General features: G+C 36.5%; 1 protein-coding gene across 1 annotated transcript in view; it reads right to left on the reverse strand.

Annotated features, from left to right (window-relative positions):
• Window positions 1-15,365, reverse strand: part of ICE1 (interactor of little elongation complex ELL subunit 1) — a 73,204-nt gene that overhangs the window by 45,817 nt on the left and 12,022 nt on the right. Inside the window, exons 2-7 of the mRNA XM_050795512.1 lie at window positions 14,670-14,728; window positions 14,028-14,062; window positions 11,214-11,232; window positions 9,766-9,877; window positions 7,742-7,818; window positions 6,335-6,372 (exon numbers count right to left, since the gene is read on the reverse strand). Coding sequence (XP_050651469.1) covers window positions 6,335-6,372; window positions 7,742-7,818; window positions 9,766-9,877; window positions 11,214-11,232; window positions 14,028-14,062; window positions 14,670-14,728 — 340 coding nt within the window. The remainder of the gene's footprint in view (window positions 1-6,334; window positions 6,373-7,741; window positions 7,819-9,765; window positions 9,878-11,213; window positions 11,233-14,027; window positions 14,063-14,669; window positions 14,729-15,365) is intronic.

The following is a 15,365-nucleotide window of genomic DNA, read 5'->3' on the forward strand; positions in this document are numbered from 1 at the left end:
GACAGGTACACTCGCTGTTCAGAAATATTCTATCTTCCGCAGCCTCTGCTGCTGATACCCAGGCAAACAGGGTCTGGAGTGGACCTCAAGCAATCTCCAACAGACCTACAGCTGAGGGTCCTGACTGTTAGAAGGAAAACTATCAAACAGGAAGGACACCTACACCAAAACCCCATCAGTACATCACCATCATCAAAGACCAGAGGCAGATAAAACCACAAAGATGGGGAAAAAGCAGGGCAGAAAAGCTGGAAATTCAAAAAATAAGAGCGCATCTCCCCCGGCAAAGGAGCGCAGCTCATCGCCAGCAACGGATCAAAGCTGGACGGAGAATGACTTTGACGAGATGAGAGAAGAAGGCTTCAGTCCATCAAATTTCTCAGAGCTAAAGGAGGAATTACGTACCCAGCGCAAAGAAACTAAAAATCTTGAAAAAAAAGTGGAAGAATTGATAGCTAGAGTAATTAATGCAGAGAAGGTCATAAACGAAATGAAAGAGATGAAAACCATGACACGAGAAATATGTGACAAATGCACAAGCTTCAGTAACCGACTCGATCAACTGGAAGAAAGAGTATCTGCGATTGAGGATCAAATGAATGAAATGAAGCGAGAAGAGAAAACCAAAAGAAAAAAGAAGAAAAAGAAATGAACAAAGCCTGCAAGAAGTATGGGATTATGTAAAAAGACCAAATCTACGTCTGATTGGGGTGCCTGAGAGTGAGGGGGAAAATGGAACCAAGTTGGAAAACACTCTTCAGGATATCATCCAGGAGAACTTCCCCAACCTAGTAGGGCAGGCCAACATTCAAATCCAGGAAATACAGAGAACGCCACAAAGATACTCCTCAAGAAGAGCAACTCCAAGACACACAATTGCCAGATTCACCAAAGTTGAAATGAAGGAAAAAATCTTAAGGGCAGCCAGAGAGAAAGGTCGGGTTACCCACAAAGGGAAGCCCATCAGACTAACAGCAGATCTCTTGGCAGAAACTCTACAAGCCAGAAGAGAGTGGGGGCCAATATTCAACATTCTTAAAGAAAAGAATTTTAAACCCAGAATTTCATATCCAGCCAAACTAAGTTTCATAAGTGAAGGAGAAATAAAATCCTTTACAGATAAGCAAATGCTTAGAGATTTTGTCACCACTAGGCCTGCCTTACAAGAGACCCTGAAGGAAGCACTAAACATGGAAAGGAACAACCGGTACCAGCCATTGCAAAAACATGCCAAAATGTAAAGACCATCGAGGCTAGGAAGAAGCTGCATCAACTAACGAGCAAAATAACCAGTTAATATCATAATGACAGGATCAAGTTCACACATAACAATATTAACCTCAAATGTAAATGGACTAAATGCTCCAATTAAAAGACACAGACTGGCAAACTGGATAAAGAGTCAAGACCCATCAGTCTGCTGTATTCAGGAGACCCATCTCACACACAGAGACATACATAGGCTCAAAATAAAGGGATGGAGGAAGATTTACCAAGCAAATGGAGAACAAAAAAAAGCGGGGGTTGCAATACTAGTCTCTGATAAAACAGACTTTAAACCATCAAAGATCAAAAGAGACAAAGAAGGCCATTACATAATGGTAAAGGGATCAATTCAACAGGAAGAGCTAACTATCCTAAATATATATGCACCCAATACAGGAGCACCCAGATTCATAAAGCAAGTCCTTAGAGACTTACAAAGAGACTTAGACTCCCATACAATAATAATGGGAGACTTCAACACTCCACTGTCAACATTAGACAGATCAATGAGACAGAAAGTTAACAAGGATATCCAGGAATTGAACTCATCTCTGCAGCAAGCAGACCTAATAGACATCTATAGAACTCTCCACCCCAAATCAACAGAATATACATTCTTCTCAGCACCACATCGTACTTACTCCAAAATTGACCACGTAATTGGAAGTAAAGCACTCCTCAGCAACTGAACAAGAACAGAAATTATAACAAACTGTCTCTCAGACCACAGTGCAATCAAACTAGAACTCAGGACTAAGAAACTCAATCAAAACCGCTCAACTACATGGAAACTGAATAACCTGCTCCTGAATGACTACTAGGTACATAACGAAATGAAGGCAGAAATAAAGATGTTCTTTGAAACCAATGAGAACAAAGATACAACATACCAGAATCTCTGGGACACATTTAAAGCAGTGTGTAGAGGGAAATTTATAGCACTAAATGCCCACAAGAGAAAGCAGGAAAGATCTAAAATTGACACTCTAACATCGCAATGAAAAGAACTAGAGAAGCAAGAGCAAACACATTCGAAAGCTAGCAGAAGGCAAGAAATAACTAAGATCAGAGCAGAACTGAAGGAGATAGAGACACAAAAAACTCTCCAAAAAATCAATGAATCCAGGAGTTGGTTTTTTGAAAAGATCAACAAAATTGACAGACCACTAGCAAGACTAATAAAGAAGAAAAGAGAGAGGAATCAAATCGACGCAATTAAAAATGATAAAGGGGATATCACCACCGACCCCACAGAAATACAAACTACCATCAGAGAATACTATAAACACCTCTACGCAAATAAACTGGAAAATCTAGAAGAAATGGATAATTTCCGGGACACTTATACTCTTCCAAGACTAAACCAGGAAGAAGTTGAATCCCTGAATAGACCAATAGCAGGCTCTGAAATTGAGGCAATAATTAATAGCCTACCAACCAAAAAAAGTCCAGGACCAGATGGATTCACAGCTGAATTCTACCAGAGGTACAAGGAGGAGTTGGTACCATTCCTTCTGAAACTATTCCAATCAATAGAAAAAGAGGGAATCCTCCCTAACTCATTTTATGAGGCCAACATCATCCTGATACCAAAGCCTGGCAGAGACACAACAAAAAAAGAGAATTTCAGACCAATATCCCTGATGAACATCGATGCAAAAATCCTCAATAAAATACTGGCAAACCGGATTCAGCAACACATCAAAAAGCTTATCCACCATGATCAAGTGGGCTTCATCCCTGGGATGCAAGGCTGGTTCAACATTCGCAAATCAATAAACATAATCCAGCATATAAACAGAACCAAAGACAAGAACCACATGATTATCTCAATAGATGCAGAAAAGGCTTTTGACAAAATTCAACAGCCCTTCATGCTAAAAACGCTCAATAAATTCGGTATTGATGGAACGTACCTCAAAATAATAAGAGCTATTTATGACAAACCCAACAGCCAATATCATACTGAATGGGCAAAAACTGGAAAAATTCCCTTTGAAAACTGGCACAAGACAGGGATGCCCTCTCTCACCACTCCTATTCAACATAGTGTTGGAAGTTCTGGCTAGGGCAATTAGGCAAGAGAAAGAAATCAAGGGTATTCAGTTAGGAAAAGAAGAAGTCAAATTGTCCCTGTTTGCAGATGACATGATTGTATATTTAGAAAACCCCATTGTCTCAGCCCAAAATCTCCTTAAGCTGATAAGCAACTTCAGCAAAGTCTCAGGATACAAAATTAATGTGCAAAAATCACAAGCATTCTTATACACCAGTAACAGACAAACAGATAGCCAAATCAGGAATGAACTTCCATTCACAATTGCTTCAAAGAGAATAAAATACCTAGGAATCCAACTTACAAGGGATGTAAAGGACCTCTTCAAGGAGAACTACAAACCACTGCTCAGTGAAATCAAAGAGGACACAAACAAATGGAAGAACATACCATGCTCATGGATAGGAAGAATCAATATCGTGAAAATGGCCATACTGCCCAAGGTAATTTATAGATTCAATGCCATCCCCATCAAGCTACCAATGAGTTTCTTCACAGAATTGGAAAAAACTGCTTTAAAGTTCATATGGAACCAAAAAAGAGCCCGCATCTCCAAGACAATCCTAAGTCAAAAGAACAAAGCTGGAGGCATCACGCTACCTGACTTCAAACTATACTACAAGGCTACAGTAACCAAAACAGCATGGTACTGGTACCAAAACAGAAATATAGACCAATGGAACAGAACAGAGTCCTCAGAAATAATACCACACATCTACAGCCATCTGATCTTTGACAAACCTGAGAGAAACAAGAAATGGGGAAAGGATTCCCTATTTAATAAATGGTGCTGGGAAAATTGGCTAGCCATAAGTAGAAAGCTGAAACTGGATCCTTTCCTTACTCCTTATACGAAAATTAATTCAAGATGGATTAGAGACTTAAATGTTAGACCTAATACCATAAAAATCCTAGAGGAAAACCTAGGTAGTACCATTCAGGACATAGGCATGGGCAAAGACTTCATGTCTAAAACACCAAAAGCAACGGCAGCAAAAGCCAAAATTGACAAATGGGATCTCATTAAACTAAAGAGCTTCTGCACAGCAAAAGAAACTATCATCAGAGTGAACAGGCAACCTACAGAATGGGGAAAAATTTTTGCAATCTACTCATCTGACAAAGGGCTAATATCCAGAACCTACAAAGAACTCAAACAAATTTACAAGAAAAAAATAAACAACCCCATCAAAAAGTGGGCAAAGGATATGAACAGACATTTCTCAAAAGAAGACATTCATACAGCCAACAGACACATGAAAAAATGCTCATCATCACTGGCCATCAGAGAAATGCAAATCAAAACCACAATGAGATACCATCTCACACCAGTTAGAATGGCGATCATTAAAAAGTCAGGAAACAACAGGTGCTGGAGAGGATGTGGAGAAATAGGAACACTTTTACACTGTTGGTGGGATTGTAAACTAGTTCAACCATTATGGAAAACAGTATGGCGATTCCTCAAGGATCTAGAACTAGAAGTACCATATGACCCAGCCATCCCATTACTGGGTATATACCCAAAGGATTATAAATTATGCTGCTATAAAGACACATGCACACGTATGTTTATTGCAGCACTATTCACAATAGCAAAGACTTGGAATCAACCCAAATGTCCATCAGAGACAGATTGGATTAAGAAAATGTGGCACATATACACCATGGAATACTATGCAGCCATAAAAAAGGATGAGTTTGTGTCCTTTGTAGGGACATGGATGCAGCTGGAAACCATCATTCTTAGCAAACTATCACAAGAACAGAAAACCAAACACCGCATGTCCTCACTCATAGGTGGGAACTGAACAATGAGATCACTTGGACTCAGGAAGGGGAACATCACACACCGGGGCCTATAATGGGGAGGGGGGAGGGGGGAGGGATTGCACTGGGAGTTATACCTGATGTAAATGACGAGTTGATGGGTGCAGCACACCAACATGGCACAAGTATACATATGTAACAAACCTGCACGTTATGCACATGTACCCTACAACTTAAAGTATAATAATAATAAATAAATTTAAAAAAAAAAAAAAAACAGAACACAAAATATCATTCATACTGCCAAACTGTCAGTGTTAGTGCAATAATCAAATCAGAGGAAAAATTGTTACCAAAATATTCATAGAGTTTAAGTCCAAAAAATTTGGTTCAATCAAGATAAATTAGTGACTAGAAATACTTTCAGCAACTATTATTATATGTGCCCTGACGCAACTAAATTCAAATTCTTACTTCACACCCTAAATGAAAATAAACCATCTCTGAAGTAGAGCACTAGCAAGGCAATGGGTCAGAAAGCCACAGCAGCTAAGATGTCCCATCTGGCAAAGCCCCTTTGTCTCTACTTGGTATTAGGTCTGTGTCCTAACCACACAATGAAGGGAGGAAAAAGCAAATAAAAAGATCTTGAGTTCAATTCCTACCAATTCCTGAAAGGTTATTAGCTGAAATGTCAGCACTTAGATTCTCACATAGTCCCTCTGCATTCGTACCTACTCACTGTAGGCTAGAACCCCCAACAAGAGGGTAGGGCATGGGAGAGGATCAGGTACAAACCGGACAATCCCTAATGTACAAAATGTCATGGAAATCTCTGTATGTGTGTTGTAACTATCTAAACACACCAGTTTCTTGGTACTAAAAGTAGCCACCCTTTCTACCAGCCACTTATTTCATTAAGAAAAAATGAAAAAGCCCTATGAGATTCAACTTTCCAAATTAAATTTTCATTACTGCTTTTTGTAGCAAAAGTATGGCCTGCTATTATTTTGAGTGCAGTAACATTTCAGAGGTTTGCCACATTCCATCTCTACGTTACGATATGGTAATTGAGAGTAGTATTCACACTTCTCTCTAACAGACCCCTTGATGCAGTCATCCATGGATGTACCATCCAAAACCACAACAATTCAACTATTTGATCAAGAAGTACCTTCTCATACAGTTACCAATGATTTTTTGTACTGACCAAAAACTTCAGGTAACAATAGTGCCACTTACCTTGCAGCTTCTTCACTTTAGCTTCTAGTTTCTTCTTCCTAATAATGAAATTGTATAAGTTAAATGCCAAGAAACAGTGGAATAGGAAAAAATACGCTCTTATAATTTGTGGCACATATTTTTTTAATTACTAATATTGGTACAACAAATTTTCAGTCTGAACTAGTATCCTAAGAGAGAATAATATACTATTTAGTGTGAAATATCTTTACAGTGGATTAAAAACTTCTGTCCTTTCCACCAGAAACACATGCCATGGGCCTGTCGAGTTTCTGCCATGAGTACATCTGGGACCTTTCCTGAACCGCAGTGACAACATTCATGAGCCTAGCTGAAGTGTCTAAGTGTTCTCTAAGAGTCAGTCCAGAGTCTAATGAGTTAAGGTCACTCTTCAGGAGCATGCATGGTGTTAACAGTGGTCACAGCACCACTGTACGGGAAGAAGTGGCTGGAGAGCTGCACTTGTTTTCAGATGGATTTCTGAGAGTCTGAGAAGGTGGGTAACTCTCTAGAGTCACTGCTTCATTACATCTACATTCAATTGCTTTATGTATAGCTCACATTTGTTGTGAATAAACCTGACTACAGTATGAACCTCAATGATCAATGGGATGCTTTTGAACAGCCCTTTTTATGAACAAAGACACCCATTCCACATGCTATCGGTTAAAGCACTGGTACAAAGCAAGGGGTGGGTCACTATGTTCTGACACACAGACACGTTGTGAATGCATATACAATGCATTATATACATAAACACCTTTAGACACACACAGACACATGTGCATGCATCTATAACGCATATACATAGAGACAAACACCTTTATGGAGTTATTTCTTTGTGCAGCCCTTTAACATATGACTATTTATTTAATGTTCCTTATGACCCTTCAAAGTAGATATAACTTCCCGTTTACACATGTGGAAACCAAGGTTGAGAGACTAACTAGTTCAAGACCATGCAGCTAATTATGGCCAAGAAATCCAAAGACTGTAAAAAAAAAAAAAAAACCACTATTGACTTTTTTTTTTTTTTTTTTTTTTTTTTTTTTTGAGACGGAGTCTCGCTGTGTCCCCCAGGCTGGAGTGCAATGGCGCGATCTGCTCACTGCAAGCTCCGCCTCCCGGGATCCCGCCATTCTCCTGCCTCAGCCTCCTGAGTAGCTGGGACTACAGGCGCCCGCCATCGCGCCCGGCTAATTTTTTTGTATTTTTTTTTAGTAGAGGCGGGGTTTCACCGTGTTAGCCAGGATGGTCTCGATCTCCTGACCTTGTGATCCGCCCGCCTCGGCCTCCCAAAGTGCTGGGATTACAGGCGTGAGCCACCGCGCCCGGCACTATTGACTTAAGAATTATGTATTTTCAAAAATGAAACGCTATTTCTGTAGTAATTTAATAACTACTTACTGAGCATCACTCTTCAAGCATTCTTCCTTTACACGAGCATATTCCTGATGAGTATCCTGATACAACTTTAAAGAACTCTTAAAAAAAAAAAAAAAAAAAAAACAGATATTGTCAAAATGAAAGTCACTGACCATTGGTCATAACTTGCTTTGACTCTGATAAGCTATTAACCAAATAAACAGATATCAGGCAGAAAACCAAAGTACAATTCACTGAATATTTTAATAGAGGTAACCAGATTCTTAATAGATGACATATGACTAACAATACAATCAAAAGGTATAACACTTAAAAACAATATACTAATTTTATTGTAATTCTAAATCTTCATAATTGGTTTAAATATCAAACAGCTAATATTTTTGCCTCAACTAATTAAAATTCAATATTATCCTGAAGAAATATTAGAGCATAATAAATTTAGCTAATGGTATTGCTACAGAAAAATATAAAACAAATAATTATACTTAAAGATAGGTGGGGAAAATCTGTGAATACTGATATATACACCCTGACAGCTACTATAAAATGGTAAAGACACTGCTATTGAGAGTTCTAGTGGGGTATGATACATATACATTTCTTCAATCTCAACAGCTCTCAGAGATTTCTTTAATCTCAACAGCTTCATTATTCCTTTTTTACAAATGAGGAATCTGAGGGTTTGACAGGCTGACTTATTCTTCCAAAGACAGTGACTGAACGACTAATGAGGGTTATTATTAAGGTCTGACTCCAATGTTCATGCTTCTTTTCAAATAAGGCTGAAAAGATTATATAACCAGAATAGAGATCATTGAACACTGTGATTGTTTCTGTTTAACTTTGACAGCATAGTTACACATATAGTAAGAATTTCTATATAAAGAGAAAAATAAGTATGTACTATTAAAGCACATAAGACCTCAGACAGCTACATGTCACCACTAAAATAGCACAATTTGAGGAACACTCTCTAGAGGTACACACACCACTGTGAGAAGTGCCTAGAGAGAAGAGGTTAAGAAGTGACGATCATTCCAGGTGGCTGCTACTTGGCTCATGCCACTTAAATCTATGGACTTTAATGTTTTTATCTGTAAAACCTATGAATTCTAAGATTCGTGTAGGGAGTAAACAACAATTTACATAGAAAAGTGAGTTTATAGCATTTTTAACAAACTGTGTTACTGCAACCTGACTTTGAAAAGAAGAAGAGCGTCCATGAAAGGATATATGTATCAGATTTTTGTTTCTGAAGTGGGCATCTTCTCCCAATGCTCCATCTCAGCTTAATAAGTATCACCCAAAGAAATCAAACACGCCCTCAAAGAATTAACCCCTACCCTGAAGCTTACTTATAAAAGCATTATTGAAAGACTCATTTTTGTGTACCTCTCACAATGACAAACCACAAGAGACTACACATGATTGTCAAAAAACAGAAATAAGAGATTTTTTTTAAAAAGGACCAAACAAAGCTGTTAAGGTTACAGAAGTATACAGACATTGCTTAAAATACTGACTAGTTTATGAATTATGAGAGTAGGTTCTTTAAAGGACACCTTAACTCATACCACAGCAGAAGCCCTACACACTTCATTCACCACTGGGCTCTCCAGAGCTAGGCCAGAGCTACTTAAGAAATAAAATTATCTTGGGCTCCCTCTCTCTTATATACAACAATTCCTTTACATTTCAAGTTCGAATTTTTGCATGTTATTTTACATTTAAGCAAAAAAACAAAGGTATACAAATCAATTAATGCAGAACACATAAAACCACACAAATTCACAGCTAGAAGTGTCCTCTGCTGACCCTCTCAAAAAGCATAAGCAACTAACACAGTATTGCAGAGCTAATAATCACTGTAAAGACTAAGCTACTAAGCAGTTAGTTCAGTGTTCTCTAAAGCTGGTAACACACTGACTCCTGACTAGCCTTTATCTCCTTGAACACATCAAAGCCCCCTTGTCCCAATTACACTGAATAAGCCGATCCTAATTCATTGACCATAAATCTTTACAGAAAATTATTATTGGTACCTTTTTCTCTTCTAGCTCTGCTTTTAAAGATCCCAGCTCTTCCTGACATTTCTGCAGGGGAGAAATTTTTTGAAGCATCTCTTCCACTTGGTGATGCAGAGTACTATTCTCTCTAAAGACAATGAATTAACATTATTACAGAAAAGTATCTATAAGGAATTATTAAATATATGTGCTTATAATTTCAGATTTCTAACTTGGAACAAAAAAAAGGATGAAAAAATCTTTTTAAATGCATTCCTCTCTACACCAACATGATCTTCACATTGCCTTTATTTCTTAGGCATAGTATTTTTTTTTTCTTTTCTTTTTTTTTTTGTTAGTCAGGGTCTCACTCTGTTGCCTGGGCTGGAATATAATGGCTGGAGTATAGTATGTACTATTAGTATGTACTATATTAGTATACAGTATGTACCATATAGTATGTACTACAGTATGTACATACATACACGGCTCACTGCAGCCTCGACCTCCCAGGCTTAAATGATATTCCTGCCTCAGCCTCTGAAGTAGCTGGGACTACAGGTATGTGCCACCACACCTGGCTAATTAAAAAAAATTTTTTTTAATAGTAAAAAAATTTTACCATTAAGTAGTACTATTTACTATTTGAGGGCCACCACACCTGGCTAATTAAAAAAAAATTAATAGTATAAAAATTTTACTATTAAATAGTACTATTTACTATTTACTATATACTATTAAATAGTACTATTTACTATTTAATATATACTATTAAATAGTACTATTACTATTCTTATAATTTGGCCTCCCAAAGTGGTGGGATTATGGGCATGAGCTACTGCGTCCAGCCTAGTAATCTATTTTTGATAAAAGTCTACCAAAAAGCCCTGTGAGAAACAAGTAAAATAGATTCTTAATTTGCTTAAGAATACTTTACAGTAAAATCACCCAAACAACCTGGCTGAGAGTCTGGCTATTCCAATCTTGAGTCTTGAGTTAATACCCATATATTCAACTCAAGTGACAGGCAATTTTATGGCTTAGTTTATAACCACGTTTCGTCTTCTACTGGGTGATGAATCCAAGCAGAGAATGAAACATTACCAAAATTTTGTGTAGGCCTATTTTCAATTGTTTAAAGTAACAGAAGATAAACAACCACATTAAATAGTGCAAACCAGGTAAACAGTTAATTTGACAGCAATAAGCTTCACTTCAATGGCAATGCCGTCAGTAAAAGTTACTGAAAAGTGAAGCACCAAGTTGTAATTTAAGACCTTAGTAACAAATTAATTTGAAAAATTTAATAGTAGGAAAACTCAAGTCTTCTTTTATTGTGAGCATCAAAGCAGCATTCTGTATTATGAGTCAATCCGACGTACATTTTGCTCAAAGCTGCTTAAAAATCTGCTCTAATAAATGTCTATCTCAGATCAACTACTCAAATAGGTGGTATCATAAACTATGAAAACAGGTTAGCTCACCTTCTTGCAAATTGCAGCTGTAAAACTTATTAAAGAAAACTCTGAGAATTTTATCTTCTCATTCTTGTCTGGAGATAAAACTCATTTTCCAATTATTTTTAATAATTTGTGTTCAACATATATACAGACAAGATCATAAATACTAGAAAACTATATTCAAAATGCGATCTGTAACACAGCGGTAAGTCATCTTACTGAGTTACTTCCATTTACCATAATAACATGTATCAAAAGTAAAAATATGTTTCTCTAAATAGAGTTCTGTGAATAAATGTATGATTAGAATTAAAAGAATACAGACAAAGCAATATGCAACTAACAGAAAATACCATGATTTCTCTATATAGCGGAATCCCCAAACCTGTCCTTCATTTTTCAAATAGTGCAGAGAATAATTTCAGCAAAAAGTTATGTGCTTACAAAAACCATACATAACCATACTTTTTAATTAGAAAACAGATCATAAAATCTACATAAACTCTCATTTTTTACAATTTATGTAATTTGATAACCTTATTTTACCATCTCATAAAGCCAGTAAAATATTCTAAGATAGCAAAAAACAATTCCTTTTTGTTTCATCTCCTAGGAATTCCTGTATTTATATCACAATATAGCACATGTATGTTCATAAAAACATGTCTGCATCCTACTCTATTAGAATGTAAGCTTCTGAAGGTTTCTGAAGGTCAAGAACTATATTTTATTCATCCTAAATTACAGTAATCTTTTCAAAACAGGAAAATTTAAAAAATACCTGATGAAATAAAATACATTTCTTGCCATTTAGAAAGAGGTGATAATAAAGTAGTAAGAATTACACAAAAGAACTGAAATACTGAATTATCATAGTGCAGTTATTGAAGAAATAACTTTCCTACCTTGAAAAAAATGGGAAAATGTACTGCTACTTTAGTAGCAAAAGGAACCAAATTATATTTTTAAAAGCCATGTTAAATCTATGACATTGGTACTTCAAGTTGCAGAGCAAACAACTGCATATTTGAGGTACAACAAATGCATATGGAGCAAATGTGAAACTTTTTTTGATGTATCTATCTGTAGCTGACAATGAAGCCAAATATCATATCACAGAATGAACCTCTGAAATCCAGGAATAATTAAAAGTTTTATCCATTAAAAAAGAATTCTCATAATTTCTGTTTAAAAATATTTCTGGTCAAACTCTAGAAAAGTAAAACAATTATTTCTCTGCTAGGTTTCATGTGTAAGTTACCTCAAAGAGTGTGCATATTTTTTCCAGGAATGATATAATGAACACATACTCTCCTAATACTGGAACTGCCCATCTATTTCCCTATTTAGCTATCTAAAAGTTGTAATAATTGTTTCCATACACCTTTCACTAACAATTGAAGGTATTATTCCTGCCATAATATGCATGTATAGTTAAATGGACTGATGGTTTTAACAAATAAGGCACGTGAGATTTCCAATGACCTTTATTTTTTAATGTAAAAATTCAGATACTAAAAATAAATCTAAAGGATATCTCTTAATTTTACGATTTTCACACAAATTAGAAATGATGATGATATGGTCTGGCTCTGTCCCCAACCAAAATCTCATCTTGAATTGTAAACCGAGTTGTGATCCCCAGGTGCTGGGGTGGAACTTTGTGGGAGGTGATTAGATCATGGGGGCAGTCCCCACCGTGCTGTTCTCCTGATAATGAGTGAGTTCTCATGAGAGCTGATGGTTTTATAAGGGGCTTTTCCGCACTTCGCTCTGCACATCTCTCTCCTGCCACCATGTGAAGAAGGATGTGTTTGCTTCCCCTTCCGCCATGATTCTAAGTTTCCTGAGGCCTCCCAGCCATGCAGAACTCTTGAGTCAATTAAATCTCTTTCCTCTACACATTACCCAGTCTCGGGCAGTCCTTTATAGCAGCATGAGAATCAACTAGTACAGATGGTACCAACACAAATAAATAAATAACTGGTGATGACATGTAAGTTCAGGTATGACAGAAATAATATTGAAGCAGGCCTCAAGTTATTGCCAAAGCTGAACAGCTGAATCTGTCCTGACATCAAATATGAAGCTAAATTTCAGGGACTCCCTAAAGGAATACATATGTTAACTTTTATGAGAGAAACTTTATGTTTTTACAGGAAATATTTAAATCAAGGTGTCACCACTGCAAGACATGGAAGGATCAATTACACACATCTTTTTCCCACTGCTAAAAAAACAGCTGACCAGATGCTAACTCCACAACTGAGCTCATTAAATGGCTATTGAACAAATGGTGACTATAAGGCCAAGAACTATCTTCCGACTGCCCAAGAGCATTCGTGAATATACAGCAACACTATTTCTAAATGATTTTGGAGAGATATATATATTTACACACATTTCCCTGTAAATCACAAAAATAATTGATACAAGTCAATTGCCCAACATTCTGAATTTCCCATACTGTACTTCTTGCAGATTCAAAAGTAACATTCAGAAAGTATCACATTCAATTTCACATTATTCGTATACCTAAAAAACATGTTATATCCTCAGTACAAATTAAGAGAAACCCACCCACTAAAAAGCTTATGAGACGTTAAGAAAATCAGAATCAACAAGAAAAATAATCTACTCATTTTTAAAACTCATCATTAAACGTGGATTAAGAATAAAAGGACTATCTGTTTACTGTGCTTGTGAGACATGCTCCCTGCTGAAACCTGTTAAGTACTATCTTCCAAAAGGCCTATGACGAACAATTCTCACATCTCTTTCAGGAATTATACATAAGTTAGTTCCAAAATTCAACGAAAGAAGCCGGTAAAAGGATATCATCACATTTCTTCTGATATTCTGTTAACAAATTACTGCAACAAAGAAAAGAAAAATTACGTTACCTTTTAACTTAGAAAATATACTATGTTAAAATTATGTTTCAAACCATGCAAGGCACCCTCTAGACTTCCTAGATTTCCTGAAACAAATGTATCCTAAATTAATGACTATATCACCTTAAATTTCTCAAAAGCATCACGTTGATATATAAGCCTTTTATTTAAAATCCTTTTGATCTGCATAGTATCTTGGCTCATACATTCATGAGACTATTACAAAGCTGAAAACAAAAACATAGGAAATCTCACACCATGGCTATAAAATACTGTTAGGAGGTTTGAGGCCCAGCAGTAAAGCTAAGAAGGTTTCGAAGATAGAAAACAGATTTTTTAAAAAGTCCAGTTTAGTAAAAATAACTTCCTACTAACCCATGAGCTTTGTTTTAAAGGCCTGTGAACCTCTAACAAAAGGTTCAAGTCCCAAAGCTCACGGGGAATTTTATTATAATCAGTACCATGTAGGCCTCCAAAGGAGAAACTCTAGTGTTCAGTCCAGCCCTGGGGGCCTAAAAGCATGGCCTGCTTCAGCCAGTTTGTCAGGTTTACAAAGTTCTGCCAAACAACATGCAAATATACTTACTCTGTATTGATAATTTTTTGTTTCAAAGTAATTAATGCTTCAACATATTCATTCAAATTCTGAAAGAAAAAAAAGCCACAGTCAGTTGTTTGTTTTTATCACATGCAATTACTTTAAATGTAATTATTGTCTGTAACATTATTTATCAAATCTAATAATTTTAATAATTACATAAACATAGAAATGTTAATGTATTACTTACATTGTGTAGAGCACAATCTGAGCCCATGCTGCCTCTCTCTAAACATGTTTCTTTATCTGAACGACAGTACTCCTTTAACAGCAAGGCAGTTAGTTGTAAATATGCTTTACTTTGTACAATTCGTGACAGAGCTCAACAAATATTAACTATTTTTAGTTTGCTATTAATTATCAATCTTTACCCTGTATTGTTTCTGAAAGGATTTAAGGCTACCCCAAAAGATACATAAATTATAAAAAACACAACAAAAAAAAACATGGGGGAGATGAATAGAAATATTAAAATGGACTAAGATTAAGTGAAAAAATATATAAGGATCTAGGCCGGGCACAGTGGCTCATGCCTGTAATCCCAGCACTTTGGGAGGACGAGGCAGGCGGATTATCTGAGGTCAGTAGTTCGAGACCAGCCTGGCCAACATGGTGAAACCCTGTCTCTACTAAAAATACAAAAATTAGCCAGGTGTGGTGGCGGGCACCTGTAATCCTAGCAAT

This window comes from Macaca thibetana, chromosome 6 (genome assembly GCF_024542745.1).
Source record: "Macaca thibetana thibetana isolate TM-01 chromosome 6, ASM2454274v1, whole genome shotgun sequence".
Taxonomy (NCBI): Eukaryota; Metazoa; Chordata; class Mammalia; order Primates; family Cercopithecidae; genus Macaca; species Macaca thibetana.